General features: G+C 46.9%; 1 protein-coding gene across 1 annotated transcript; it reads left to right on the top strand.

Moving 5' to 3' along the window:
- Positions 1–737: 737 nt before the first annotated feature.
- bean1 (brain expressed, associated with NEDD4, 1) lies at positions 738–27037 on the top strand. Its single transcript, XM_076050867.1, has 5 exons — positions 738–856; positions 4400–4546; positions 18854–19057; positions 19275–19416; positions 24198–27037. The coding sequence occupies exons 2-5, from the start codon at positions 4522–4524 to the stop codon at positions 24616–24618; spliced, it is 792 nt and encodes a 263-aa protein (XP_075906982.1). The 5' UTR covers positions 738–856; positions 4400–4521; the 3' UTR covers positions 24619–27037.
- The last annotated feature ends 382 nt before the right edge of the window (positions 27038–27419 follow it).

Genomic DNA, 27419 nt, shown 5'->3' on the forward strand with positions numbered 1-27419 from the left:
GAGTGCAAATTCAGCTCCAAAACGAGGAAAACGTTCCCTCATTACATTGATATGTGAAGGATTTTTATTTTTTATTTTTTATTTTTTTAGGTTTTTACGTTTACGGTATGTTTTACCAGGTTCACTGGCAATAATGTGCGGTAGGAAATCCTCCTCGCCCCGACCGCCGCTGGATCGCTGGCCGGTGGTTTGCCACCCTGCCGGGATTTCCTCGCTGCTCGGCCCGGATGATGCTCGCTTTCTCTCGCCGAGGAGCGTGACACAGTTTCGGTGCAGCTCCGCACCGCAGAGCACCGCACGGGGCAGAGCGAGGGAGGGAGGAGGGAGGAAGAGAGGCAGCTGACGAACCGTCGAGGAACCGCAGCAGCGGAGGAGGAGGAAGAGCAGGAGGAGGAGGAGGAGGAGGCTGCAGCCGGCCGAGCAGCACTGATGCCGGGAGGGAAACGGAGCAGATTCACTGCGCCGCGGCTCAGAGGACGATGATGATGGAGACGATCCCGATGGTGATGATGATGATGATGATGATGGAGAAGGGGGCGTGAGGGGAGGGAGCATCGACGGCCACCTCCGAGGCGCCTCTCACGGGTGAAATTTCGTCAGATCGCGATCGGAGAGTTAGAAGGCGAGGCGCTATTCTGAGGAGGTGGGCCAAGTCCCGGGAGACACACACACACACACACACACACACACACACACTGTGAGAGGGAAGGACTCTCCTCCTGACTGGGACGCTGCTGCTGCTGCTGCTGCTGCTGCTGCTGCTGCTGCTGCTCAGTGATGTGAAACCAGCGGAAGGAGCTGATTGAAAGAACTCCTGCTGCCGTGTGGACACATGTCTGCTCTGTATTTCTTCCAGGTAAGAAGCTACAGCTTTGCCTCCTCACCTGCATGTGTCCATATGAGTCTCTCCCTCTGTGTGTGTGTGTGTGTGTGTGTGTGTGTGTGTGTGTGTGTAAACTCTCACACACATACAAATCTACTACCGGATCACCAGCACAAGCTCGACCTTCTCATTGATCCTCAGCAGTTTCATTGCTGCTTGCTTGTGATTGGGAACTCTCTTCTTTCTGTCCTCCTTTTGCAGCATCACGACGATATTATGTAATAATCCGCCGCTCGTGTTGCACCAAGAGTGTCGCTGAAAATTCCTTTTTAGAGCGACCGGCTCAAGAGTCTGGTGCTCGTGCACGTGGAGGCAAAGACACACTTCCAGGTAGTGTCGACTCTTCAACTGCCTCCAAGGTGCAATGTCCCCCCCCCCCCCCACCCCCCCCTTTCTTTCTTATGCCCCTTCAAAGAGCGATGGATGGATGCCCCCTACAAGTCAGGCAGCTGCAGGCGTGATTTCAGATAAACTGCCAAAACTGTGTATATTTGAATACGTCAAAGGGTTTTGTGCTCAGTGTTGCGAAAGAAAAAACAACAGCTAGCAGCTAAGAAAATATACTTCATTGAAGGAAATGAGTAGAAAGGGTTAAAAAAAACAAAAAACTGCAGGATCATTGGTGATGAAGAGATGGATGGATGAAGGTAAAAATGATCTTTATGTAACCTGTGGAAAGTAACTGGGTGCTTTTAACTGACATCAAAATGAGTCTGTAAAAGAGTTATGTGTGCTTATATAAATGTTTATGTGCTCAGAATTAACTAACAGCAAACCTTCATGTCACTTTATGCCCAATCAGATTGTTTTGTTTTGTTTTTCAAAATCCATTTGCAAGTATTGATTTTTTTTTTTTTTTTTTTGTAAAACAGGGAGGGGTGGCTAGAGCGTGAACCCTGCCGAGTGACTTAGGTCATTATGTAAGCGTATAGTGGAGGTAAAGTAAATAGAGGAGCCCTGTTTGAAACTACAGCGGCTGAGCGTCAGTCAATGCTCTGAAATCCCAGCCGGACCCTGAAAGCAACACGTAACCCTGTTCCTGCTGCACAGGGGACATTTTTTTTTAAAATGCTTAACCTCTGATGGAAGAATTAATTTCACCCTGACAGGAAGTGAAGACGCCACATCAACCCACCACAAACACTGTCGGCTCTTTTCCAACTGTGTGTGCGTGTCGTGGGCGTGCTGCTGCTGCTGGAGTGACGCTTTTTCCGATAGGCTCGTATCTCTTTCGCTCGCTCCTTGTTTTTTTTTTTCTTTTTTCTGCTTCCCCTCCCAGGCTTTCCTCCCACACACTCCGACAAACTCTCGTGTCTCTGCTGCAGAGGAGTACAGAAGCTCCACAGCCCCACGGGGAGAGCTGAGAATCAGGATGCTGCTGGATTCGTCTCCCTGCCGGAGACTTTGTGACCGCGCCCTTTGTGACATCACGTTGTTGTGATGAGAAAACAGACTCTGGTGTTAAAACTGAGGGGAGTGGGCTAGAATTTTTTTTTTAAATTGCAAGACTCATTGATTCAAGAGAATCAGTGAGTGAACAGATTCATACGTTGACATCAGCGGTTTGGAGGCAACCTGACTGGATCTGCAGGTTATCTAACCCTCTGAGCTCTCTAAAAAAAAAAAAAAGCCCTCTGACTTCACCCTTCTAACACTTATGCAACACTCTTTAACATTGAAATCATTTCATGAGCTCAAAGTGGTTATTTGAGTGTTTCTCTCGGTGCAGGTTAGAGTTTTGTGTCACTTTTAGTTAGAAATCCTGAGGATGCAGAGAACGTAAGCGAACATTTGCCTTGTGGTTTTGTTCTAATGACAGGCAGCATGTGTACAGAATGAAACAGACCTTCTCACTGTGGGGTCGACTCACTGACCCTCTTCTCGCCACCGGGGGGCCACCCAGCACAGTCAGGGCGATCGGGGTGATCAGGGTGATCAGGGTCCCATTTTCCCGGGACTGACAGGTTGAATGGACGACAAGGCCTGCGTGGGCCAAATAGACTGTCAGCTGGAGGAGGAGGAGATGGATGAGAGGAGAGGAGAGAGAGAGAGAGAGAGAGAGAGAGAGAGAGAGAGAGAGAGAGAGAGCGAGCTAGAAAATGATGGAGTGTTGTTGTGGCTAATATACCCGAGTCCCTCCGTCCCGTCTCCAGCCCTATCTCCCAACTCCCATCACACTGGAGGGTCAAAGGTCACTGGGAGGTCAGTCCAATCAGTATATTTTTTTCAAGGTCTGAATGACTGGTGTAGCTTTAGGATCAGGATCTCCGAAAGAGCCTATTTAGCCCTCTGTTTACAGCCTCCTGCTAAAAATTGTGTTTTGACTTCCTTCTGGTAGGTTGAATCAAGCAAAGGGGGGGGGATTTCTTCTCATTTCTGGGGGTTGGTTGACGGGATGGAGGTAGCTGCTGTTGGACAGACTCGCCAACACGTCTGCTTTGTTTTGTCCTTCTTCCTCGTTTGACAGGACAGATTTCTTGTTCTTGGGATGTTGGCGTCCATCTCCAAAAAAAATCCCTCGGGACACTTTGATTTTTTTTTTTCTCCCCCTTCTTCTTCTCTGTCTCAGAACTTGGCAGCAGTTTCACAGTTGGCAAAGCGCAGCCGATGCAATTTGGGCTGAGAGCAGAAATCGAGTTTATTTCAAAAACTCAACAGAAGCCATTTGAATAATCACATTCAAAGTTCTCCCGGTGCTTTTTTTAAATGACGCACAAGGAGGAACAAAAACAAAAAGCAACACCACACAGAGCCAATATTCACAGCAGCAGCGGCGGCGGCGGCTCTCATTTAAACCCGGGAGGTGTTGGCTCTCTCGTGTAGCCTCTCCTCCTCCGGCTCCACCTCCTCCCTCAGTGCAGTCGGCTTGGACTTGACACAAATCCTGTGTGTTCTGTTGGAGCTGCCACAGTGTGTCTGTCTGTGTGAGTGGGGACACTTACATAACCAGCAGGCAAGGATGCACCCAAGTTTCTCTTCCATCCCTTTCTCACACACACACACACACACACACACACACACACACACACTGAGGAGAAATAGGAAGAGTTACATTTTGTGCTGCATTCACGAGCGCCGATGTTTAGCAGCATCACTTCCCAAGTCGATGTTGTGTTGTGTTGTCTAGCTGTGTGTGTACGTGTGTGTGTGTGTGCGCACACTGAGGGCTTATTGCCTTTTTCTCCAGAACATCGCCACAGGGTTCAAATGTTCCCATCAATACCTGATAAACACACACACACACACACACACACACACACACACACACACACACACACACACACACAGTACAGAGTGGTGTGGGTGGCCACATTACTGCCATGCTCGCTCTCTCTCTCTCCGTCTCTCTGTGACACACACACACACACACACACACACACACACACACACACACACACACACACACACACACACACACACATCCCTACAAACAGCCCAGCCTCCCCTCTGGCTCCGCCCCCTTCTCCGGCTCTGGCTCCGCCCCCTCCCCTCATCCTCTTCCTACGCTCTCTGCAGGCCGGCTCCACTCTGTCTTCCTGCGGCTGCTGCTGCTCCTCTCTGCTGCCGAGCGGCTCAACTTGGCTTCCTGCCCGCTGAGATGCTCCAGTAGGAAGCTGCTCTCACAACGGGGGGGCTTCATGCTGATGAAACTGATCTGCTCAGGTAAGAACCCCCCCCACACACACACACACACAGTTTGCTGTACCTGTGTTTTTGTGGTCGAGTGTAATCTGCTCGCTAAAAAAAAAAAAGGGGGACCCAAATATATAGTTATATTTGAGAAAACGACTATAGAGGGGAAAAAATTGTTGCTGTTTGGAAATAAAATTGTGGAGCAAATCTTGTGATTTCTAAATTGGTTTGCTCCTAATTTCAGTGACGTTGTAGGTGATGTACTTTAATTCCCGTTTCCTCATATAGAGAAGTGCTTTAAATTGCAGAATTAAGGGATTATTTACATTATACAGTGGCACGGCTGGTACTTGGCTTCAACGGGGTCAATTCAGTAGCATATTACATCTTTAATCTAATGGGATGCATTGGGGGTAAATGTATAAATGCAAGGAAAAATGTCTAAAACTCCTTATTTTATTTGGCTGTCAGTTTTCTTTACCTCCTCTCATGTGGAGGTAAATCATAATTTCATCCTCAGCAGAAAAAAATAAGTTGTTTTTTTGTTTCCCTAAATAACACGGAGGGGAGAGAAAGTTGTATTACAGGCACACACACACACACACACACACACACACACACACACACACACACACACACACACACACACACACACACACACACACACACACACACTGGAAGACGGCGTGTTTTGATTGGGCGGGGTGCTCCAGGTATCCTCGCCTTTATTTTAAGCCGGATTACAGGTGGAGCTTTCAAACAAGGTGGACGTATTTCTGGAAGCTTCTGCTCTCAATAAAAGATGAAACCAGTGGATTACGCAACAACTCCTGACCAGGCAGCAGGCAGGGAAGAGACAGGGGGAGGGATGGATGGAGGGATGGATGGAGGGAGTGAGGCAAGGATGGATCTGTGTTAGAATGGGTGGATGGATGGATGGATGGATGGATGATGGATGATGGATTGATGGATGGATGGATGGATGATGGATTGATGGATGGATGGATGGACGATGGATAGACCAACGGACGGATGGATGGGCAGACAGACAGATGGATTGATGGATGGATGATGATAGAGGGAGGGATGGATGGATGGATGGATGATGGTTTGATGGATGGTAGGATCGAGGAATGGATGGACCGACAAATGGATGGATGGATGGATGGACGGACCGACGGATGGAAGGATGGGCAGACGGATGGGGACGCGACCTTTAAAGATCGCTCTTCCTTCCTCAGCTCGTCCTCTCTGAGTTCTGTCACTCTCCGTCTTCCCCCTCACTTTCCCCCCCATCCTTCCTCCCCTCCCCTTGGAGTCACTCTTTATCTTGTTCCTTTCCTCCCTCCATCTCCCGCCTCTTTCAGTCGCGGTGCGTCCCTCTGCATCCACCTTCCTTCTCCTCCTCCTTCCCCTCCATACCTGAAATCCATCCATCCATCCATCCATCCATCCGCCCCCAGCCGTTTAGCCCTTCGCCACCCACAGAGTTCCCCCAAAGAAACAAAATGATGAATAAAAGAACAGAAAGAGACAAAACAAAAATAATCTTTAGGGAACAACGCCTGAGAGCTCTGACATTTTATGGGTCTGAAAACAATTTTTGATCATATATTAGGCCACTGGGCTGGAAAGAATGTGCCATTTCTTTTTTTATTTAAAGAAAAAAAAACTTTACCTTTTTAGAAATCAGCAGGTACTCTGGATTATTTTAGAATACATACAGTAAAAATGAGAACACAGACACAGATTTGTAAGCATTTTTTTTTTTTCAAATCTATTGTCAAGAATCAATTTATTGCTTCAGGGAGTTAAAGTCTAAAGCTTTCAGTTTGTATTTTTTAGTTTTCCGTTTGCATTCAAATATTAAAACAGAGATTCATTAAAATTTTCTGCTCAGAGATTTTTTTTTTTTTATCTATAAAAAAAAAAAAAAGCTCCAGACCAAACCACTTATAAAAATACCAGCAAGTTCACTTGTGGTTGAAACCTCAGAGTCAAGAAAGGGAAAGAGCTTAAAAACTATGTTTTTAAGTAAAATCCCCTGGTATAAATGCAAACCCAGACGAAGGAGGTCATTCTGAAGGTCCTGGAAAAACTTCCTGCTTGCCCCCCGTCACTCGTGCTTCTGAAAGCTGTTTTTTTTTTTTTTTTTTTTTTTACTCTAAAGGACTCGTTCGCATGATGTTTTTGCGCCCGAGGGGTTTCTGCTGCTTTCGGCCCAGAAAAGAGCAACTCGGGCCTCGACAACATGCACATCTGTTTTGAGATTGGGAGCCAGGGGGAGGTCACCTACTAATATAAAAGGCTTAGCGTGGTGTTACGTAACGGGCGGAACGGGCTCGGAAAAATGACATTTAACCAATAAACACGGAGCAGCGGCTTGAGAATTTCCCCCAAAAATAGGCAGAAAAATAAAAACTTCTGGATTGTTTGGAGAAATCAGTGTGTCTGCGGTACAACAACTGCGTATTTGTGTGTGTGTGTGTGTGTGTACTCAGCCGTCCTTCTTATTTGACTGTAATAGATGACAAGGCAACAAAAGCACAATCTACATATTAGAGCAATGGCGTGCGTGTGTGCCTCTGTGTGTGTGTGTGTGTGTGAGAGAGAGACGAGGGTCTCAGATCTGAAATGGAATCTCCGTCCGTTCCCCTCGGCTGCTCACATCTTCCATCCATCTATCAGCGCCGCCGCCGAGTCATCAATCAGCACATTCCCAGTGTGGAGACTGGAGTTGGTGTTGGTGGTGCTGGGTGGAGGGTGGGGGTAGGGGTGAGGGTGAGGGTGGGGGTACTCCATTTAATGTCACTTTACCTCCAATTTCCCCCACCCCTCTTTCTTTCTGTTCAGCTATCCATCCATCCATCCATCCATCCGCCCGGTCACAGTTAAAGGCCGTTTATTTAGATCCATTTAAATGGATATGAGCCGCCGATGCATATGCAGGGGGGAGATTTCACGGCCCAGCAGGTCGGCAAATACAAGAGGTGTTCCGCCTCGCCGGCCGCCGCCCCTCCGCCAGGGAGCCAATCAGGAGCCGCCGCAGGTGGTCAGTTTGTGTGAGGGAGGACACAAGGGGCGCATGTTGATTGCTGTGATATTCTGTTGATATGATGGATATTGAGAGAGGATATTGATATTCTATTATCTATCTATCTATCTATCTATCTATCTATCCTTTCTTCCTTTCATCCATCCGTCCATCTATCCATCTATCTAGAAGTGAATAATGGGGGCAATTTAAAAAAAAAAATAAAAGAGCGGAAGACTCGGTTTCCAGTAGAACAGGATGGACAGGATGTGAAGCCACAGTGTGGGAGGAGTGATGGGTGTCAGGAGAGCCACTCTCAGGAGGGGTGAGGTGAGGTGGAAGGGGTGGAGTCAGGGGTGAGGACGAAGAGCAGAGAGGAAAATTGAGGGAAGTGACTCGGAACACTTGAGAGAATAAGAAAAGGGGGACAGGAGTCAGAGGAGGTGAAAGTGAAGGTCAACGGACCCTGACGATGTCGTCGTCCTCCTCCTCCTCCTCCTCCTCCTCCTCCTCCTCCTGGACGTGTCGGCTCAGCTGTTCAGAGTCCCCGTGGACGAGTGTGGATGGAAGCACTGAGAGCGTTCTAAAAATGAATGGGGGGTTGTGGTGGCACAGAGAGGGTGTGTGGATGGTGGTGTGTGGCACTGCGTTGAGCTGTGGATTTAATAAATGTCACTTTGAGAACTAAGGAGAGACGAAGGAGAACTTCTCCTCTTTTGTTCATTGTGGTGTTTTTTTTCCCACTTGCGGTATCGACCCCCTGACCCCTGACCCCTGACTCATATTCAGTAAGTTGGTGGCATGGATGGATTATAAGAACTGGATACCAGACTGGCAATATGGCGGCGCAACGCCTTTTCCCAGTGGCCACTCGGGGTACTGCAGCAAAAAATCCCATGGGCCCAAAAGGCATTTTCCCCAAAGACAGCAATACAGAAATAAAATCTAGGGGGCCTGTTTGGTGGTGGTGTCGTGCTGCCCGGCTGTGAGCGTGGCTATTGTGTGAGATCCAGATCGATGTGTGTTTTGCGGATCATTAGACGAAACGGGAAAACAGGAAGTGGACGGCAGCGCAGCCGCTCCGGGGCAGGAAGTCAAACTGGTGGCAGCACGGAGGTGTTACGCAACATGTTTGCGACAAGGAGTGAGATCCATAAGTGCCTGTGTGTGTGTGTGTGTGTGTGTGTACGCCTCTGAGTGTGTGTGTGCAGTAGCCATCTTAACACGATTAAGCCTCACCTTTCCATCTCCTCCACGCCTCCAGTTTATCGGCCCCCCTCCCCCCTCTCACTCCACTCTCACCTTCCCGCCCATCTTCATTCCCTGATGCCGGGCGAGAGAGAGAGAGAGAGAGAGAGAGAGAGGGAGCGAGAGGGAGAGAGAGAAGATAAGGAAGCCTTCATTGTCAGGAAGTTTCTAAAGGTTCGAGCTCTCTGTGAATCTTGAATCTTCACATTCAGAGGTTGAATTCGGCACATCAAAGGGTCACATGTCAGGCACGTTTTCCAAAATTATATATATATATATATATATATATATATATATATATATATATCTTTTTCATGGCTTATTTTCATCCTTTGCACGATAAATTATACAAAAAAACGGGCTCATTTAGCCCTCTGTTTGCAGCCTCCCGCTTGTTTTGAAGGGGGACGGAACCCCAGGTGGTCTTGCAGGGGCGTAGCCAACACCTGGCTGGGGGTGAGGCCAGGTTTCTGTGCCCTTGGTGACGTCACAGAGGGTTCATTTCCACGACTGCGTGATTTAGCACGTATTTTCTGAAATTAAGTTGTGTCTGGGAAAACTGGAAAGATCATTTTCTTCCACAATGTGGGACCTTTAATATATTTTCTTCTGCTGCCGCTGCTGCTTGTGTGTCCGTGTTGGTGCCGTGTGGTGTTCAGACGGTATTTTCTGCACCGATGGCGTCCAATCATTGCAGGATTTTCAAGTGGCCCACTCTTGGCCCACTTTGAGGTTTTTATCTTTGAGGCTGTGCCTTCAACCGGCTGGACTCCTCGTCCGCTCCTCAGCCAATCATGGCTTTTTTTTCTCGCGAGTGCTTATTGATCAATCAGCTCCGGATTTACGGAGATCAGCGACCAATCACAGAAGGATGCAGGCAGGATTTCCTGTCCTCATCACACAGAGTTGCCACCGAGAATGTGTCTGCGTTTGTGTGTGTGTGTGTGTGTGTGTGTGTGTGTGTGTGTGTGTGTGTGTGTGTGAGTTTCTTTATGTGTAATTTTATTTTAATAATCAGACCAAAGGCTCCCGGATGCACCTGCTCAGTCACACATTTCCGCCCCCTTCTGCTCGCTGGCAAAACATCATCATTTGTTGTTGTTTTTTTTAATCGTGAGTCACACGTCTGTCAAAATAAAGTAGAAAAGGTGCTTCCTGTGCAGGATCTAACACGCAACGTGTAAAGTCTCCATGAAGCTGCCGGCGAAAAATTAGGTGGAGAAAACCGCCGCATGTTTTGCAACATCTGATGAGTCTTGACGCCTTTGTCCTGAAGTTTTCCTCAGGACCAGCAGAAAATCTAACAATAAAAATAACTAATGGAATAAAATAAGTATAGAACAATAAGACGTGACAGACAAACTCTAATAACCCCCAAAACCCGAACGCCCTCAAAAATACGACAAGCTCTGACGGGCAGAAGGCCGACAAACGACGACGACGACGACGGGAAACAAGTGAACGAAGCGCGTTGAGAGGTGAAGCGAGTAAGAAAGAAAGAAAGAAAAACACAGGGAAGGGGAGGAATGTGGGCCAGCGGGGTGTAATAATCTGTCTCCTGCATCCCACGTGGCAGAGGAGGGGAACGAGGGATTAATAGGGATGTGTGATGTATTCTGACCCATATTCATAAGCACAGCCATGTTTGGTGACCCACATACTAGACACACACTCTGTTCGGACGCCGGTGTGTTTTCAGTGTGTGTGTGTGTGTGTGTGTGTGTTTTGTTATTATGAAAGGGAGATTTTAAGCTTTCACTATCAGCCAACACTGCATGTGTTTGTTTGTTTGTTTGTTTGGTGGGCGTTACATTTGTTCACCGGGTGAGCAGTCAAACGTCAATCTCCCTCTAGTGGAAGACACGGAAATTACACAAACAAAAAGGCTCCGATGTGAATATGATAAATAAAATAGGAAAATAGAATGGTTTTACTGTCACCACGCACATGGACAATGGGATTGAAGCAACTTCAGTAAAAGCGCAAATAGCTTAAAAAGTGCAAGAATGCAGTTGATTAGGCAATGGACAATTGAAAGAAACACACTGGACCTTTAAATATCGGTTTCAACCATCTAGGCAAGAGGCATCGCTGGTTTTGAAATTTATGTTTGATAAAAAAAAAAAAAAAAGGACAAAAAACCGCCGTAGCCACAGGGAAAAGAAGACTTTGCCAATTTTCTGTTGTGCCAAATCGCCGTCTGCCAACATCAAACATCACTTAGGATTTAAATCAACGCCGGGCAACTTTCATTCGCCGGCCGTCAGCAGCGGCTCGTCTCCTCCGCCATCGCTCGCCCCGCTGCACCCGTCACTCACTCTTGCTGACAGGCCGGCGACCTTGGAACTGCGTTCGACTCAAAGGTCGACGGAACCGGGCGTGTGTAAACAATGACGGCATCTGCCATCGCAGAATTACACGGTCCGCTGACCCCGTTATGCTTTTCAATAACGTTGCTGCTGCTGCTGCTGCTGCTGCTTGCTCGGCCACGTGACCTCACTGACGATGCAGCAACCAGCAAGGAAGTGAGTCCAGAGCCAATCAGGGCTCGACTTCAGGAAAAGACTCCAGAATGATGCAGTAAGTGAGCGCTGATCTTAGTAGATGATTTAAATAAAAAAAACAACAACACTAATTTGAGCATTAAAAAAGAAATGACTCAAACATGGATTTTAATTTCAATAATTTGCTATCTAAATAATATATGAGCCAATCTAAGACAAATCATCATCATTGTGATTTTCTTTTTTCTCTTGAAAAGAAAACTTGAAGGACAGGTGGTGTGGGGGTGGGGGGGGGATCATCAAATCATTTCATAAAGCATTTGGCTTTATAAAAGGCGATACAGAAAAAATATACCAACTCCACCAAATTAAATCAAAGATAAAATCCTATTTTAAAAAATAAAATAAAATCTGGCCCCAAACGAAAGAGCGAAGGGAGTCACTGGTGAAGGGGAAGCAAACTGAAAAAAAGAACAACCACGCACACTCGAGTGGTTTTGTTTTGTGATCTTGCAGCCCAAGCACAGACCACACCAAACCAGTCGGGGGTTCTGACCTCCTTGAGACACTTAGACGAGCGAGCAGGGAATTCCAGCCTGCTAAATCACCTCCCAGCTGATCAGCAGCTGCTGAGCGGACCCTCGCAGCTGCAGCCGCTTCCCCTGATCAGCCTGCGACCCAGATTCCTGCTGTTGGACTCTTTCACTATCTGCCTTTCCATTACAGTTTTTCACAAAATAAAAACGATAATTCCAAAATTTTGACAAAGTATAATTGCAATTTGCAGGTGTTTCCATTGAATGGTGTGAAACACATAAGCCGAGATTTTACAAGAATCACGTTTGTTTCCATGACACTTTTGCGACGTAGCTCTATATTGATACGTCTGAAAAACCACCTCATGAGAGCTTCAAAACCTTTTAGCCGTATTCGAGAGGTTTTTCGAAGTTCAGGTTTTTCTATTACCAGTATTTTGTTTTTTTCAATATTTAGGTTTTGCGCAATTCTAGGAGTAATGGAAATGCAGCTACTATTAAAGTATTGTGGGTGGTAGACCTAACAATATGGCTTCATTACTTTCATGTTTTTTTAAATAAAGAGATAAAATGATGAAAATTCTATCTATACAGAGAGAAAAAAATATTCTTTTAGTTTTAAAAGCAGCCGTGTGGTTTTTAACTGTGGCGCTCCTCAGAGATGTGTCCCGTCCCCTCCTCTCTTGGCCCCTCCTCCTCCTCTCGACTGCAGTAGTGAAGCGGACAGATAATAAAACTGATCTAATATTCTCGCCGCTGGTTGTCAACCCCTCCCCCCACCCTCACTCTCTCACTCACTCACACACACTCCCTCCCCCCATCCAGCCTCTCTGGACGACAAGAAGAAGCAGGAGTTGGAGAGGCAGCGTTGACCTTTGACCTCGGTCGAATGAAGGTTGAGTCATTCTCAGCGCGGTGCTCATGTGACGAGATTGCGCCTGACAGGCACAACTATGCCCACTTGTCAAATAAAAATACACAACTGAATAAATGAAGATGCAAAAAATACATCAAATACATTCATGTTCTCTGTATTTCAGCAGCAAAACACGGCACTTTAGGAATCCCCTGATACTTCCGGAGGTATTTTTGACTTGAATATCAATTTTATATTGGGAGCTATTCATATTTAAATGCCGAGCCACCCCCCCCAACTCCCACGCCCAGGCACTCACATGCACGTTCAATAGGAGCCGTCATGTTTAACTTGAGTCTTTGTGAAAGAGATATTTTTAGTATTGCGCGTGCTCACGTGTCCGAGGCAGGAGGAGGAGCGGCAGCCTGGAGGTCATTCTGCTGCCTCCAGCAGACTCACACTGGGGAGAAGAAGAAGAAGAAGAAGAAGAAGAAGAAGAAGAAGAAGAAGAAGAAGAAGAAGAGCGTGTTGTCAACATCAAAAATCGTGAATCTAAAAGAAATCTGTGCGTAGTCGCTATTAGAATGAACAAGTCTGACGTCGTGATGGAGCTTCAACCAGGAGTCCAGCTGGGAGGTTAATTAATAAATTAGTGATTCTGTTGCTCGGCTCTCATCCAGATCAGGTGAGACTCTGAGTCTGACAGGTTTCTGTATTTTTATTGCAAAGAGGAAGAAACAAACACGAGTTGATGAACCAGAACAGAGCAGTTCAATTCTTCTCTCAGACTTACTGCAGATCCTCACTGTTGCTGGCGTGTACACACATTCAATAACTGCTACAAATTCTAAGCATACATCTGTTTGCATCAATTCATTATTAATATCACTATATTGTTTTATTTTTTTTATTTTTTTTTTCAATCAATTTTATTAGTTTTTTTCTCTGCTATATCTAAATATGTTGAAGTTGAAATGCACCTGTTTCCACTTGGACTGAAATGATCAACTACAGACCCGCAGGCTAGTTTTGTCAGGATCAGACGGATGAGAAGAAGAACAGAAGAGCCTGACAGAAAACTCGTTGCGTCCTCGCTTTAAAAAAAAACGCTTGGAACAAATAGACACCGACAGTGGGACAAATGAATTGGTAACGATCGTCTCAAACCAGCTGAGCTGCGAACTTTCACTAACTTGACTGAAACTGAAATTGTTAGCGTGGTGAAGAACTGACGATGTGTTAACTGTCTCTTGGCTTCATTGGAGGAGGAAAGAAAAAGTCTCTTGGTTTGGTTTTTCCTTTTTTGATTTCACGCGTTAAATATTAAACTGCTTTTGTTTGATAACTGTGTTAAATAACTCCACATTGTGGCAATGAAGGGGAAGGAGTCCAGTTTTGGTTTGTTTTTTGTTTGTTTAATCCAACTTTGCATCCAAAGCCGGAGGTCATGACCGCATGCTGCCTCCGAGATTCCGACACCGCTTCGTCTGATTGGCTGAGAGCTGCAGCTGTGCAGCCGGACCTTTGCTTTGCTTTGCTTTGCTTTGCTTTGCCTGGGATGTTGCCGCATAGCAAGCGTGATCATTCCTCCAGAATCCCACTGACTCCAGACCAGAACCAACATACTCGGCCGCAGACCGCTGGATTAGTCCGCTGTGGCTGCTGCTGCATAATGAAGCGTTCACACTGCGTTTTGTCCGTCGGAAAGTTTTCGCTGCCGTGGCAACAGATTCTCTTCCTCGCCGTGTGCGGCAAAATGCCAAACAGTAAATGAGAGCAACAGCAAACAGGCTGCGAAAGGTCAGTGAATCAGATCCTTTTCAACTTAGCAGCACACACACACACTCACACGAGCGGCAGCCGCTTGTTCAAAGTACGTGAGAAATGAAAGACTCTTGGCTCTTTATTTACCATTGAGGGATCTCTGTGTTTTTACCTGATTACAATCTTTATTTTATTTCAAACTACCAAAACGATATTTTGATTAGGTCCCAGTTTTCCTAAATGTAAGGAAAAATTAGGTTTCTACATGGTTAAATATGTATTAGTGGATTAAATATAAATGTATAATAAATTAAGAGCAAATTAATTAAATAGACTAAACCAGAAATAGTTTCTATGAACAGAACAAATTGCTCAATATTCATCTTATCATTGCAACATTATTTTTTGACACCACAGTTTTTCCCAGTTGCTGTTTTTTTTGTTTGTTTGTTTATTTCTGAATTTCTAATGCACGTTTAACTCTGAGTGACTTTGTGTGAGAGCCGGAGGGGTGTTCTGACCCTGCCCAGCTCCCAGGGGGGAACGTGTGTGTGTGCGCGCGCATGTGTGTGTAGGTGGGCAGCAGCTGTGTTTGAACCGTGGAATACTTAAATGCCTAAAAGGATAGAAAAGCAAGGAACGGCTGAACGGTTGAGTGGCAGCAACTTGAGGATGGAGGACGAAAAACAGACGAGTCGACGGAAAAATCTGTTTTTTTTTGTTGTTGTTGTTTGTTTGTTTTTCGGTCTCCAGAATGTTCTCGTCGGGTTTCACTTTAACACCGTAGTCGCCGTGCCACGCGGTGACACACACACACACACACACACACACACAAACCGCGCGAGTGTGTGTTTGTTCTGAGTCCTTGGTGAATCATCAGGAAGTCACACGTCGACGACACAGAGAAGTGAAGCTGCGAGCACCGTCGGCTCCGCTGGCTTTGGCTCTTTTAAAAAAAATAAGTCAGATGAGTCAGTAAAAGCAAACGCGGCAGTCTTACGACAGAGTTCTTCATCTTTTAGCCTCGCTAATTGCCTTTCGATGCAGCTGTTGGTCCCGGGCCGAGCCCGCTGTCCTCCCTCATTACGCTTCCTGCCAGGGGGGAAGTGGGCCCGCGTCCACGCCCGCATCCAGACCCGCCGCGTCCATACAGCCGGCCAGGCCGGCGCTATGCTATGTCTCATATTGAAGAGAGGGCAGCCGTAACTCACAATGACAAGCTGTCAGAGCGGATCAAGTGCGGCTGCTTGACGCTGCTGTATAATGTATGTGGCTAATGTACAAAATGATGCAGGGTGCAGCGGTGGCGGCGCCGGCGCTGGCAGTGGCGGTCGATATCGACGTTTCTGACAGTTTGTGACCCCACCGGTGGAACTTCAGTGACTTGCTGCTGAACTGTCACATGCTGAGAACACGTCTGCAGAAGTGCTGAACTTTACGCTAGTAAAGTCAGTCGTCGTAGAATGCTAAATACCTGGATCCTTGTCAGGTTTTGACCTGCGGCGCTAGTTAGCAATAGGTGAAGCGATTGGAAAAAAACGAATTTTTCCCTGGTGAATTTGTCCTGTACACACTTAGCGCAAGGCGAATATGAGTATAAAATTGGCTAAGCGATTAAGTTCGGCGCTCTTTCTTTCGCGCCAAAGGAGAAACAATGGATTTGAGTACGTCCTTAATTGATGATGTCCTGGTGATGGTTGAATTAAAGAAGAAACCGCTCCCGGTGTGCAAGGACCTTTACAGTGCAGCTTTTCTTCACTCACCAACCGTTGGGGATTTTTATTATGACTTCTTTTTTTGCGCAAATAGTTTTATTGCTCATTTAGCATGGCAACGCTACACAACGTCAACAGCGCTGCCATTGAAATAAGACCCATGAGAATTTTAATGCACGGACGTTGTCTGCGGCGCTGAAAAAAAGGACAATCTGTGGGATTAAATGATGTTAATCCAGGACTATTTTTATGTAGTTGACACGAAACGTGGATTAACAGGATAATCTCTGCTTCCTATTAGATGAGGTATTTTCACGGGTGGACGCGAGTTGAGGAGCGATGAAACCCTCGTGAGGTTTGTGTCTCTGGGATGAGAACGACTGTGGAAATACGATCGCGTCAAATAAAAATTTACGATAAAGGGGCTGAAGTTGACGCTCGTCTGAGAGATGTGGGATCTTGTGTCAGCGTGGGGATTACGGCCCCGTGTTTTCTCTCGCACTCTTTCTCTGTCTCTCACACACACACACACACACACACACACACACACACACACTCTAGGACATGCAGACGAGGAGGAGGTGAGTGCCTGTTCGTCAGTGAGCTTCGCTGACAGGCTGTCAAAGTGAATTACAGTCGCTGCGGTTCATCACTTGGGAACAGATACAGTGTTTATCACACACTGAGGTCAGGCCAGCCCCAAGTGCCTTTGAGCAAGTCTTTTTCGCGGTCACTAACCAGCGGCCGGTCATCAGATAAAAAAAAAAAAACGGCCTGTTTATACGTCGGCGCCGCTCATCTCCATCACTTTCCTAGATTACTGCGCCGAGCGCCGCCACCGGCAGGATTTATGACGCCTTTTTTTCTTTCCTTTTCTTTTCATTTTTCACTGTTGCTTGTCAGAACATTTACGGGCTTCTTGTTAACCTGCTTTTCTCTCACTGATTTATTGCACGGGACCGTCCTGCTGAGCAAATATTTTCGATATATTGATTCTGCCGTCCGGCGGCAGCAGGCTTGGAAGGGCGACCAGCAGGCTTTTCTCTCTCTCTCTCTCTCTCTCTCTCTCTCTCTCTCCCTCTCTCTCTCTCTCTCTCTCTTCCTTCCTCCTCTTCCCTTCTTCTTTTCTCCCTCTGCTGGGCTTTCGGCAGTCGTGCGTCACCTCTTTCATCAACTCGTCTGCTTTCTCTTCCGCCTCTTTCTTTCTCTCTTCAATAACAGCGTATGGCTCTCACACTGAAGAGCAGTTGGTCGTCTGCGTAGAATTTGACTTTGACTTTCCAACAAGCTGAAAACAAACACATCAGTAGTATAATTTGCATCTTTCTTTTGTTGCTGACGTCATCACTCGCTTTTTCACAAGCAAAAAAAGATCACCACGAATTTGTCCGCCGCTTGTCTGTGTGACAGAGGTGCACAACAATAGATTTTCCCCCCGGAGACGACATTTATTTGGGAGACGAGCGGCGAGAATCATGTCGAGGGAGAACGAAGGCGCCGAGGAAGACGCGACTGAGAGGGGAGGCGGTAGGGGGGAGGAGGGGGAGGAGGGAGGAGAGACACTGCCGAGACACCAGGCAGGTCTGCTGGGAGCCGTTTGGCGGAAGGGAACATTCTCTGGGAACAGTGTGAAAGATGAGAAATGAGCTGTGGGGGGGGGGGAAACACAAAGGTGGTTGAAATATCAGGAGAGTAAATCATTCTGCGCCGCCGATGGTTTCCTTCTGCCTTCTCGTCGGAGACACGGCAGATAGAGCAGAGATAGAACAAGAGGACAAAGAAAAAAAAATACAAAAAGAAGAGACGCCTGTTTTGTCACAGATTCGACGGCGTCTTTGTTCAGGGGTGGCTTCTCTCTTTCGGATGGATGTAAAGTTTGTAGAGGACTTGATTCACTGACTGACAGTGCAACAATAGCGCACCAACATTTGGGAGGAAAAAAGCTTGGAAAAAAAAGCGACACAGAGTAGAAGCATCGGTAAAGAAAAAATGTCCTAAAATTGATTCCAACCTCCTTTTGTTTGCTTATTTTTACTCTAATCTGCACTTGATTTATTTGTTTTATATTCGTTTAACTGTTTTTTGAACTGCAAATTTTATTTTTAATCTATTATTATTATTATTATTATTATTATTATTATTATTATTATTATTATCATCATCATAAAACCTTTTGCGGGTCAATGACGCAAAGAAGCAAGGTGCTAAAAAATAAAATTAAAAATCAACTTCCATGCAGATTTGTGCTTCTCAGACATCAAGCTGGTGTCGAGTGCAGATGACAGGCGACAGTAACGGAGCGAGAAGGAACATAAATTAGAGAGAAGAGACAGACAGTGGCAGGAAGACAGGAAGAGTGATTGACAGACAGGAAGAGGGAGGGGCCACGCGAGTCAAAAGACGGATGAGACGACTTACATATTGGCTCCGTAATCTAATGACAGCAATGACTGAGAGAGAGAAAGAAGGAGAGAGAAGTGTGTATGTGTGTGTGTGTGTGTCACATAGACGCACAGCCGATGACAGGACATGCGTAAGGGCAAGGCCACAGTTGCGTAACGCGGCCTGAAGGGGGCGTCATGGCCAACAGACGGACAATTGGCCGCAGTTTCCACCATTTCCTGCTCATGCTTAACCTCCGACCTTGACTTTTGACCTCTGACCCCCCCGCCCCCCACAGTGAGCTCCAACCAGAGCCATGGGGAGTACCCAGACTGCCGCAGCGAGAGGGAGTCGGTGGGCGAGGCCTCGCTGCTGGTGTCCCCGCTGGTGGTGGCTGGTATTGTCATAGGCCTGGTGCTCTTCCTCTCCTGCATCACCATCATCGTCGGCAGCCTGCGCAAAGACAGCCGCCTGCGGAACCCCCACCTCCGGGCCAGCTATGGTAAATAGCACACACATGCACACACACACACACACACACAAATACAAGCTGCAATACGAGCTGCTGCCAAAAAAAGAACGTTTGACAAAGAAAAATCAAACTATGTAAAAGTTTTTAGATACTTTCAATGGAAAAACAAGGAACCCGAATTCCAACATTTATTTGACTTTACATTGCAATAATTGGAGACTCTTGATGTTTCTGTGTGTGCCGGCAGGTCTGGATGGTTTCTCCTACGGAGGCTCAGTGGGGGAGCTGAGGTCCACCTGCTTCGAGGACTTTCCTCCCGGTTTGGACTTTGAGTCCTTCAGAGAGACTCTGTCACAGGCCGACAACCTCTACCCCGACTCCCCGCCACGGTACCAACCCTCCTCCTTTCTTCCTCCCTCTCTTTCTTTCATAAATTCCTCCATTTTTCATTTCAACTTTACAAACTTCCATCAAAGGTCGCACATAAATTGTGCATAAGTGAGCGTTGAGCAGCTCACCTGCTCGAAGCCTCCTCCCTCTCACACTTCATCTACAAAGGTGCAACACAACCTCCAGTGCCCTTTGTCAGTGTGTGTGTGTGTGTGTGTGTGTGTGTGTGTGTGATATGGTGGCTGAACGGCAGCTAAATGCCAACGTCACACTGTGTTTGATCTAAATGTCAGCGGCTCTAATTGGCCATTTTAATAATTCACGTCCACTGAAGCTCCCGCGGTGTTTCCGCATTGAACGCTCCTGACGTGTTACTTCCTCCTTCCTCTCATGTTCAACCAAAGCTGCCTTCCCTCCACTTTTCAATCTCACTCTGGGTTTTTCAATTTGGTCTCCACTCGCTGCTGAGCAGCGAGTTTCCCCAGTTTGTTTGTACGGCGGAGGCGGCGAGGAAACGGTGCCGTTCGCTGTCAAAGAAATTGAGGATGAAACTTCGAAATTTGGTGATTGGGATCAAAAATTCCACAATGTTTGTGTAAATACAGGAGCTATGGAGAGGAGGGCAGGAAAGAAGGAAGGAGGGAAGGAAAGAGGGACGAAAGGAAGGTAAGAAGGAAAGAAGGAGGAAAAGAATGAAAGAAGAGGGGAGGAAGGAAGGAAAGCGGGAAGGAAGGCAGAAAGGACAGAAGGAAGAGAGGAGGAAGGAAGCAAGAAAGGAAGGAAGGAAGAGGAGAGACGTCAGCGCTTTGGCAGGAGAGAAGCCCGTTCTGGACAGCCTGTGTGAGGATCTGTGGCTCCGGTGATGGGACGGGACGGCAGCCAACACACACACACACACACACACACACACACACACACACACACACACACACCTATGCAGGTGAAAAAAAAGGAAAACAGTAAACATATAGAAAGAACACAGGTTTGTTTATGATAACACCGGCAAGCTGTGGGGTCGGAACCCTGGCAGCAGGCCGATAGAGGCGGTCATGTAACCACCGTCCTGCGGCCAGCGTGTGTGTGTGTGTGTGTGTGTGTGTGTGTGTGTGTGTGTGTGTGTGTGTGTGTGTGTATCTGAGTGTGTGTCGGAAGCAATACGTTCACAGCCACAGCAGGCGAGCTGTTCTGATCTGAGTTCTATGCGTTTTAGCTCAACCATCTGTGGTCTATACACACATACGCACACACACACACTCACACGCACACACACGCACACACACACACACACACACACACGTCCAGAAAAATATAACTCAGCGGCTCACCTGTGGAGACTCAAATCTTCTGCTTCCTCTCAGGGAGACAATGGGCAGGGCTCGGCTCACAACTGATACACAGTGATACACACACTCTGACAAACACTCACAGGGACACGCAGACAAACACACTCCATAAACTTCTTACTTTATCATTTCAAAGAGCTGAAAAAACTTGAACTGCTGGGAAGTAATTTGTTGCTGCTGCCGCTTCCTGCTGTGAGTCGTCACAGAGATGAATTCCAGCCCAATCACTGATTTGAAATTGGCTGAAACTGAAATGACTGATTTGAAATTGGCTTCCTCCTCACCAGAAACGGGGAAAAGTCCATCGTCTCCTTCTTCTGCTCGCTCGCCAGTTTCCTCGAGCAGCGATCGTGTTGTTGTCCTGTGGCCTGTGATGAGGACCAGCACCACCGGGAAAATGATCCGGCGGCGCGCTACGCCGCTAACGAGGATTAGTGGGTGACAGGATAACGTTTCACTGATTTGATTTGCGGGGACGAACACTGTGGACGAACAGTAAACACACGACCCGCGGCGGCGGCAGCAGCACCGTCTTTCAAATCTCATCAAGGACGTTCAGCAAAGTGTCACATCCAACCGCGGCTTTCATCTGGCTGGCGCAATTGTGCTGAGAAATCAGATAACACACTCACACACACACACGCGCGCACACACTCACACCTCCTATATGGTGCTCCAACTCTGCAGGGAAGCTCCTCTCACAAGGGTAAAGAGTCGCGCGCGCACACACACACACACACACACACACCCACACACACACACACACACACACACACACACACACACACACACACACACACACACACATGCTGGGACCATATGCTCTGGAGGCTGCGGCCTCACTTTGTCCCGCTTCCAGATCTGAAGAGCGTCACAACCCGGGACTGGAGCAGAGCCAGAGGTCCTCCCTTTAGCTCCTGGCCTCTGTGTGTGTGTGAGAGAGAGCGAGACAGTCGGACGTCCATCTCAGTCGTGACTCAGATCAGTTTTTCGCTGTGATCAACAAGTGGCTGCTCTCACACACACTGCTTCCACTCTGGAGGCTCGACGTGTAATAAGCAACTCTAGACTGTTGACACTGTTTTGAAAGAAATTATAACACAATAGATCCAAAAACGGAAATCCAGATGGACACAAAAAACTGTCTTGAAAAGCAAAATAACAGGATTTTAAACGAGCAAAGCAAAATACAATTAATTGCGATTAACTATGGAAAGTCAGAGATAAATCTCGATTTAAAAAAAAAAGTCAAGACTTTTCAAACCTACGTCTTCCACAATCAAACAGAAGCTCCCACACACTGTTCAGCTCTCTGTCTCTTTTTATTAACACAACGTTTCGGTCGACAGACCTTCGTCAGGCGTCACAGATCTAACGTACGTCCTGCAACCGCCGAGGACTCCGGATGCACCACCTTGTCCAGAGTTTCACCTCCTCAAAAAGTCCTAAATAATCTGGATTACGGCTGATTCTGGATGTGATGTGTGTCAGTCGGAGGCTCTTTTACAAACACTACCGCCTCAGCAAAGAGGACGGAGCAGCAGCAGCAGCAGCCAGCACCGCCACTGCGATGCCTTAAGGTCATTGATATTTTTTTACGCACACAACCTCGTTCATCTCGTTCTGAGGTTCTGAGCTACGCAGATAACGTTGTTGTTTCTGTTGTTGTTATTGACAACAGAGAAGATGGACACAATGTTCGTTGTACAGCACAGTCGTGACCACAGGGGGTTTCTTGTCTAAAGTGTTTGCAAAAAAAAGCATGACTGTAAAATGAAAAGAACAACTTACAGAACAACTTAATGCGGCTGCTGACTGTGACACATGATGTAAGTTAAAAGCAGCATTACAGGGCCCCCGAAACGATACTAATAGCAATAATGACAACAATAATAATAATAATGATAATAATAATAATTAGAAGTAGAATAAATTTAAAAAATGGCAACGTTGTGACAAATTGCGTTGTGTTATGGTGACATTTAAATGTACACACCAGCTCATCGCATTAAAAATAAGCTTTTAATGCGACGCGTCTTTGAGAACAAGTGACGGACGGACGGACGGACGGACGGATGTGTGGACGGACAGACAGACCCTTTTTTTCCCCTCTGCGAATCATGTGACTGAGACGTGTTTGGGCTCCATCTACTCTGCTCTCCATCTACTTTATATAAAAATAGATTTGGACTTAATCAGCTTATCGACCGGAGCCAAGTGAGGGAGGGACGAATGGAGGGAGTGAGTGTGGAGGGTCCCTGGAGAGAGGGACAGAGAGCAGACAGGGACGGAGGAGGAGCGGAGCCGAGTCGGAACGACGGAGGTGCAGCAGAGGTTTTCCATTTTTGTGTGGCAGGAAAGAAGAAAAGAAAAGAAAGAAAATAAGGTTTTTGTTGCGTAAACCAGCCACGGACAAACACAAGAGCAGTTGTGTAGCTTCCAGGAAGTCTCGGGAGGGGGAGAGGGGCGGTTATTTTCCCAGAGCCAACACCTGCTCGCACACGCACACACAGTGCAGTGGCTCACAGGGGGCCACAGGAGCTGATGACTCCTGCCAGACCCAGAGACTCTGGGGTTTGCGTGAGTGCGACAACACCTTGTCGCACTCCCGCCGCACACTCCCCCCCCCCACCTCCGTCACCAATTTTCACCTCGACACGCCTCAGCTTGAAAGCTCAGTTTCCCTCCCAAAGCAGGAAGGAGAGGACGGGAGAAACAAAAACAATCAAGGAAGTATTTTTAGTAAATCCTCTGCGTTAAGTAGCCGGTTGTGTGTTTGTGTTCCCAGCACTTTGTCAAGTTTGAAAATTACGAAACAAAACGCTGCATCCGGACACGCGAACTCAACACGAGCTGGGAAAAGAAAAGAGGAGGCCCAACCTGGCAGGAGACGCACTCGCAGCGTCTCCGGGCCGTGATGCCACCCAGCTGATTGAGTTACACTGATTGAATGTTTCCCTGCCGCTGCCATGCGTCATCAAGTACCATTAGATCTCACTCACACACACGCGCACGCACACACACACACAGATTCCATAATTCTGTTTCCAATTTGGCTTCTCCCTGCTGCAACACTCCTCAGCCTCCACTGGGACAGCAAGGTTGTTGGCGGTAGGTGACGTTTGTGGCCGCTGAAGGGAGTTTGTGTGTGAGTCTGTGTGTGTGTATGTGTGTGTGTGTGTAGGTGTAGGTGCGCGTTTGAAAAACCAAGAATAAGCAGCCCTTATATGTTTGATCTTCCTTCCACCTTCCATCGACGATACAAAAAACCCAACTCTAGTTTATCTTCTGGTTTTCTGCACAAAAGTTGTTTTGTAGTTTAAGACAGAAACACAACAAACATAGCAGGGAATCAAGACTCATTCTAAAATATAGAGCTAGGTGTGAAACTTTTAATTATTATTAATTATTATTCATTTATTTTTTTCTACCCACAGTTACGATGAGTGCGTGGGCCCTGGCTCCGCCCAGCTCTACCTCCCCAGCGATGACCCACCCCCTTACTCCCTGCTGGACCCGTGTGGAGGCGGGACGTCATCGCCACCGGAGGAGCAGCACCCGCCCTACAGCAGCCTGGACCACCTGGCCCCGTACCCAGGGGCGGGGGCGGGGGGCTCGCCCGGCACCGTCTGGTTCTGCCCCTCCCCCGACCCGCTGGGACTGCAGCAGCAGCAGGGCGTGGCCTCCATCTCGCTGCCGCTGGAGGCGGCGCCACCGTACGAGTCGGTGGTGGGCGAGCAGGGGCGGCCCCTCCCCCTCATGCCATGTGACCTTTACAAACACCAATCAGAGGCAGGGGGCGACGGCGACGGCGGCTCCTCGCAACATGGGACCAACCACATTTTGCAGGACGATTGATTTTTCTTAGATTTTTTTATTTAATTTTATTTTTTTCAGTTGTTGTGGTTGTTGTTGCTGTTGTTGTTGTGTTTCCAGCGGCGCCGGCCGGCGACTGAGACAAAACTCACACCTGCGACTGGAGGAGCAGCTGCCACAGCGGTGGAGATGCACAAACAACTCAGCTCCTCAGATCCACCTGGACTCGTTTTATTTTTTTTAAGTGATTTGTGTCAAAAAACCGAACTCAGTATTTGCAGCTCCCTGGATAGAACGCCCTCCTGTTATAGCGCCACCTGCTGTTTAGTTTATTTTTTATTTTTTATGCAATCTTTGTAATCATTCATGTTATTGGTCCAGAACTAAGCCTGGAGTCATGTGACATGATGATATGAGCAGGCAAGAGCCCGACTTTTGTCAACAGATGCAGTTGGAAGCAGGGTCATCGTCAGTCTGACCTGAACACACCTGTTTTTTCTCCTTTGGTCATTTGACCTTCAACAAGAAAGTCGTTCAATCTGTCAATGTCCAGAGAGCAGCAGGGGAGTCAACTTGAGCTGCCGCCTCTTTTTTTTTTTTTTTCTTACAAAGGGCTCTGGTTCTAACGGCCAGTTCCGCAAAGGTTTAATCCCAGCAGCAAACTGTAGCTCGGCGCCCTCCTCAGGCTAAACGAGGGACGACAAAATGGCGACACGGTCAACTGTAGACTTTTACATCGTCGTTTCTTGTGAGATAATCTGTAGGAACGTCCTCGTGTCTGTCCCGATCTCCTCGTTCTGCTTCGTGAGACTGAGGCGACCCGACTGAAGCCATCTGCACTCCCACTGCACACACACACACACGCAACATGATGACAATGAAGTGTCAGGTGACAGGCGTGACACGAGTCAATTATTTGGGAAATACCAAAAAAGTTCAAACGATATCTAGCACAAAAGAGGTGGAGTTTGTCACCCAGCCACCAGAGGGCAGCGGAGGTGTTTTTTGCGGTTTTGTCCCCCCCGCCCCCCCAGTCGAGTCTCGATTTCCACCTGTTGTGTCCCAGCGTTCTGTTTGTCCACTTTTCTCCCTTCAGCGAAGGAAAGTGTCTTTGGTTTCTGTATTTAAAACAATGTGCCTATTAGCCCTCAGACTGTTAGCCTGAACAATGTAGCCATAATAGATTGACAATGTCAATGCAAAATAACCTGGTGTTTTGCACTCTTTCCCGCGTTTGGTTTGTCGATGTGATGCAATGTGGAGGACGGAACCGACCTGAAACTCTGTTGTGACGAAAGCAGCTGAGGTTGAAACGCATTTTTTTCTTCTTCTTCTTCTTCTTCTTAGATTCGCAGCACAACATCAGAGTATAATCACTTCCATCTATAACGTAAAGCCTTTTGATTTTTATTGTCGATAGTGTTGACGACAGCCGCGATCGTGCTGTCGATGTTTGTCGCTTCCTAACTCAGTCTGAGTTAAACCAGATTAATTAGTCTAATGAACGGTTTCGCCTCTCCAGCGTGAGTTTTAAACATTAGGCGGTGTGGAAATTGTGCTCCTTTTTGCTCTCAACGTTGGACAACTAGAAAAGTAGTTTTGGCATGCAAACTTGAAGTTACAAACTAGAATTTACTTTAGGGGCAAACAAGTCTTGATGCCAAGAATGGTGAAGTAAATATTAGACACATTTATTAGAGAAAGTAGAAATAAAACAGTAGATCTACGGAAACTAATCCGAAGTCAACACAGACTGGATTGTTTGTGGAAATTTCAGTCAGCACACGACAAAAACATACATGCTTTAAATGGAATTCTGAGATTAGAGATGACATAGACCTAGAATTCTAAAGAAAAGGTGTTCGAGAAATGATCCCTTACATCCCTGTTGTTGTTTTTTTAAATCACCATCATGAAAATAAATTTGCTCATGTTTGACATGTCATATTTGATATGTGCACATAACTGTCATTTATCTCTGTTAAAAGTATCACCAATTACATGTTTTGTTTCGTTTTTTTGAAATATACTTTTCTTTGTTCACCAACGTGATAATAATCCCAAAGACTTCGACCACGTATGGTTTTCTTGCTGTTTGGTCCTCCGGAGAGGAAGTGTGTGGGGGCGGGGTGGGCGGGGTGGGCGGGGTGGGCGGGCTTAGTGATGGAGTTGGCTGTAATATACCGTGTGTTGATGTGAAGTGATTTTGAGACGGGCGACCTCATTGGTCCAGCTGGCGTAGCGCTAGTCTGTAGGTGCTTCCTGTGTAAACCTGCGTCACTCTTTGTCTCTACGCCCCTTTTATTTCGTCGCCTGCCAAGGTGACAGACTTCATGTACATATTAGGAGCTCCGGTCCATGATGGTTCTTCTGTCTTAGACAATTTTGTTGAATAGGACCATTTTTTCTTTTTTTTCTTCTGTGGAGAAGGATGAATAAATATGAACTCTTCTGAACTTTTGTTGGGGATGGAGAAGTGCTTTTTTTGTTTTGCTTTGTTTCGTTACGGAACACAAAAACATAAAAACATGTTTGCCCTGTTAAAAAAACAGAACACACTGGTGTGTGTGTCTGTAGAAACCTACCAGCCACAGGCTGACAATGTGCAAAGAGTCATTATTGAGGGACGAGGTAAGCTCAAATTCAAGCAGTCACGTGATGCCTTTATGTCAGGTTTTACTGCTTCACACTTGAATGAATATTAGTAGGTTTAAGTACATCGTCACCAGGGAAAAATGGCTTCATGCTCCCCCCCACTGGTTTGTCATGTGAATAATTGTCATGCAAAGTGAACAACATAATGTGTAATGGTCTAAGACTTTTTTCAAATTAACATCATGCCC

This window comes from Nelusetta ayraudi, unplaced genomic scaffold, assembly GCF_046127955.1.
Source record: "Nelusetta ayraudi isolate G7.1 ecotype Tasmania unplaced genomic scaffold, CSIRO-AGI_Nayr_v1 ptg000130l, whole genome shotgun sequence".
NCBI lineage: Eukaryota > Metazoa > Chordata > Actinopteri > Tetraodontiformes > Monacanthidae > Nelusetta > Nelusetta ayraudi.

Bases quoted from the DNA above. Each gene is read 5' to 3' on its own strand.
- bean1 (XM_076050867.1), top strand. From the start codon at position 4,522: ATGCTGATGAAACTGATCTGCTCAG. The intron at 19,058-19,274 runs GTAAATAGCACA...GTGTGCCGGCAG, and splicing joins CCACCTCCGGGCCAGCTATG to GTCTGGATGGTTTCTCCTAC. The intron at 19,417-24,197 runs GTACCAACCCTC...TTCTACCCACAG, and splicing joins TACCCCGACTCCCCGCCACG to TTACGATGAGTGCGTGGGCC.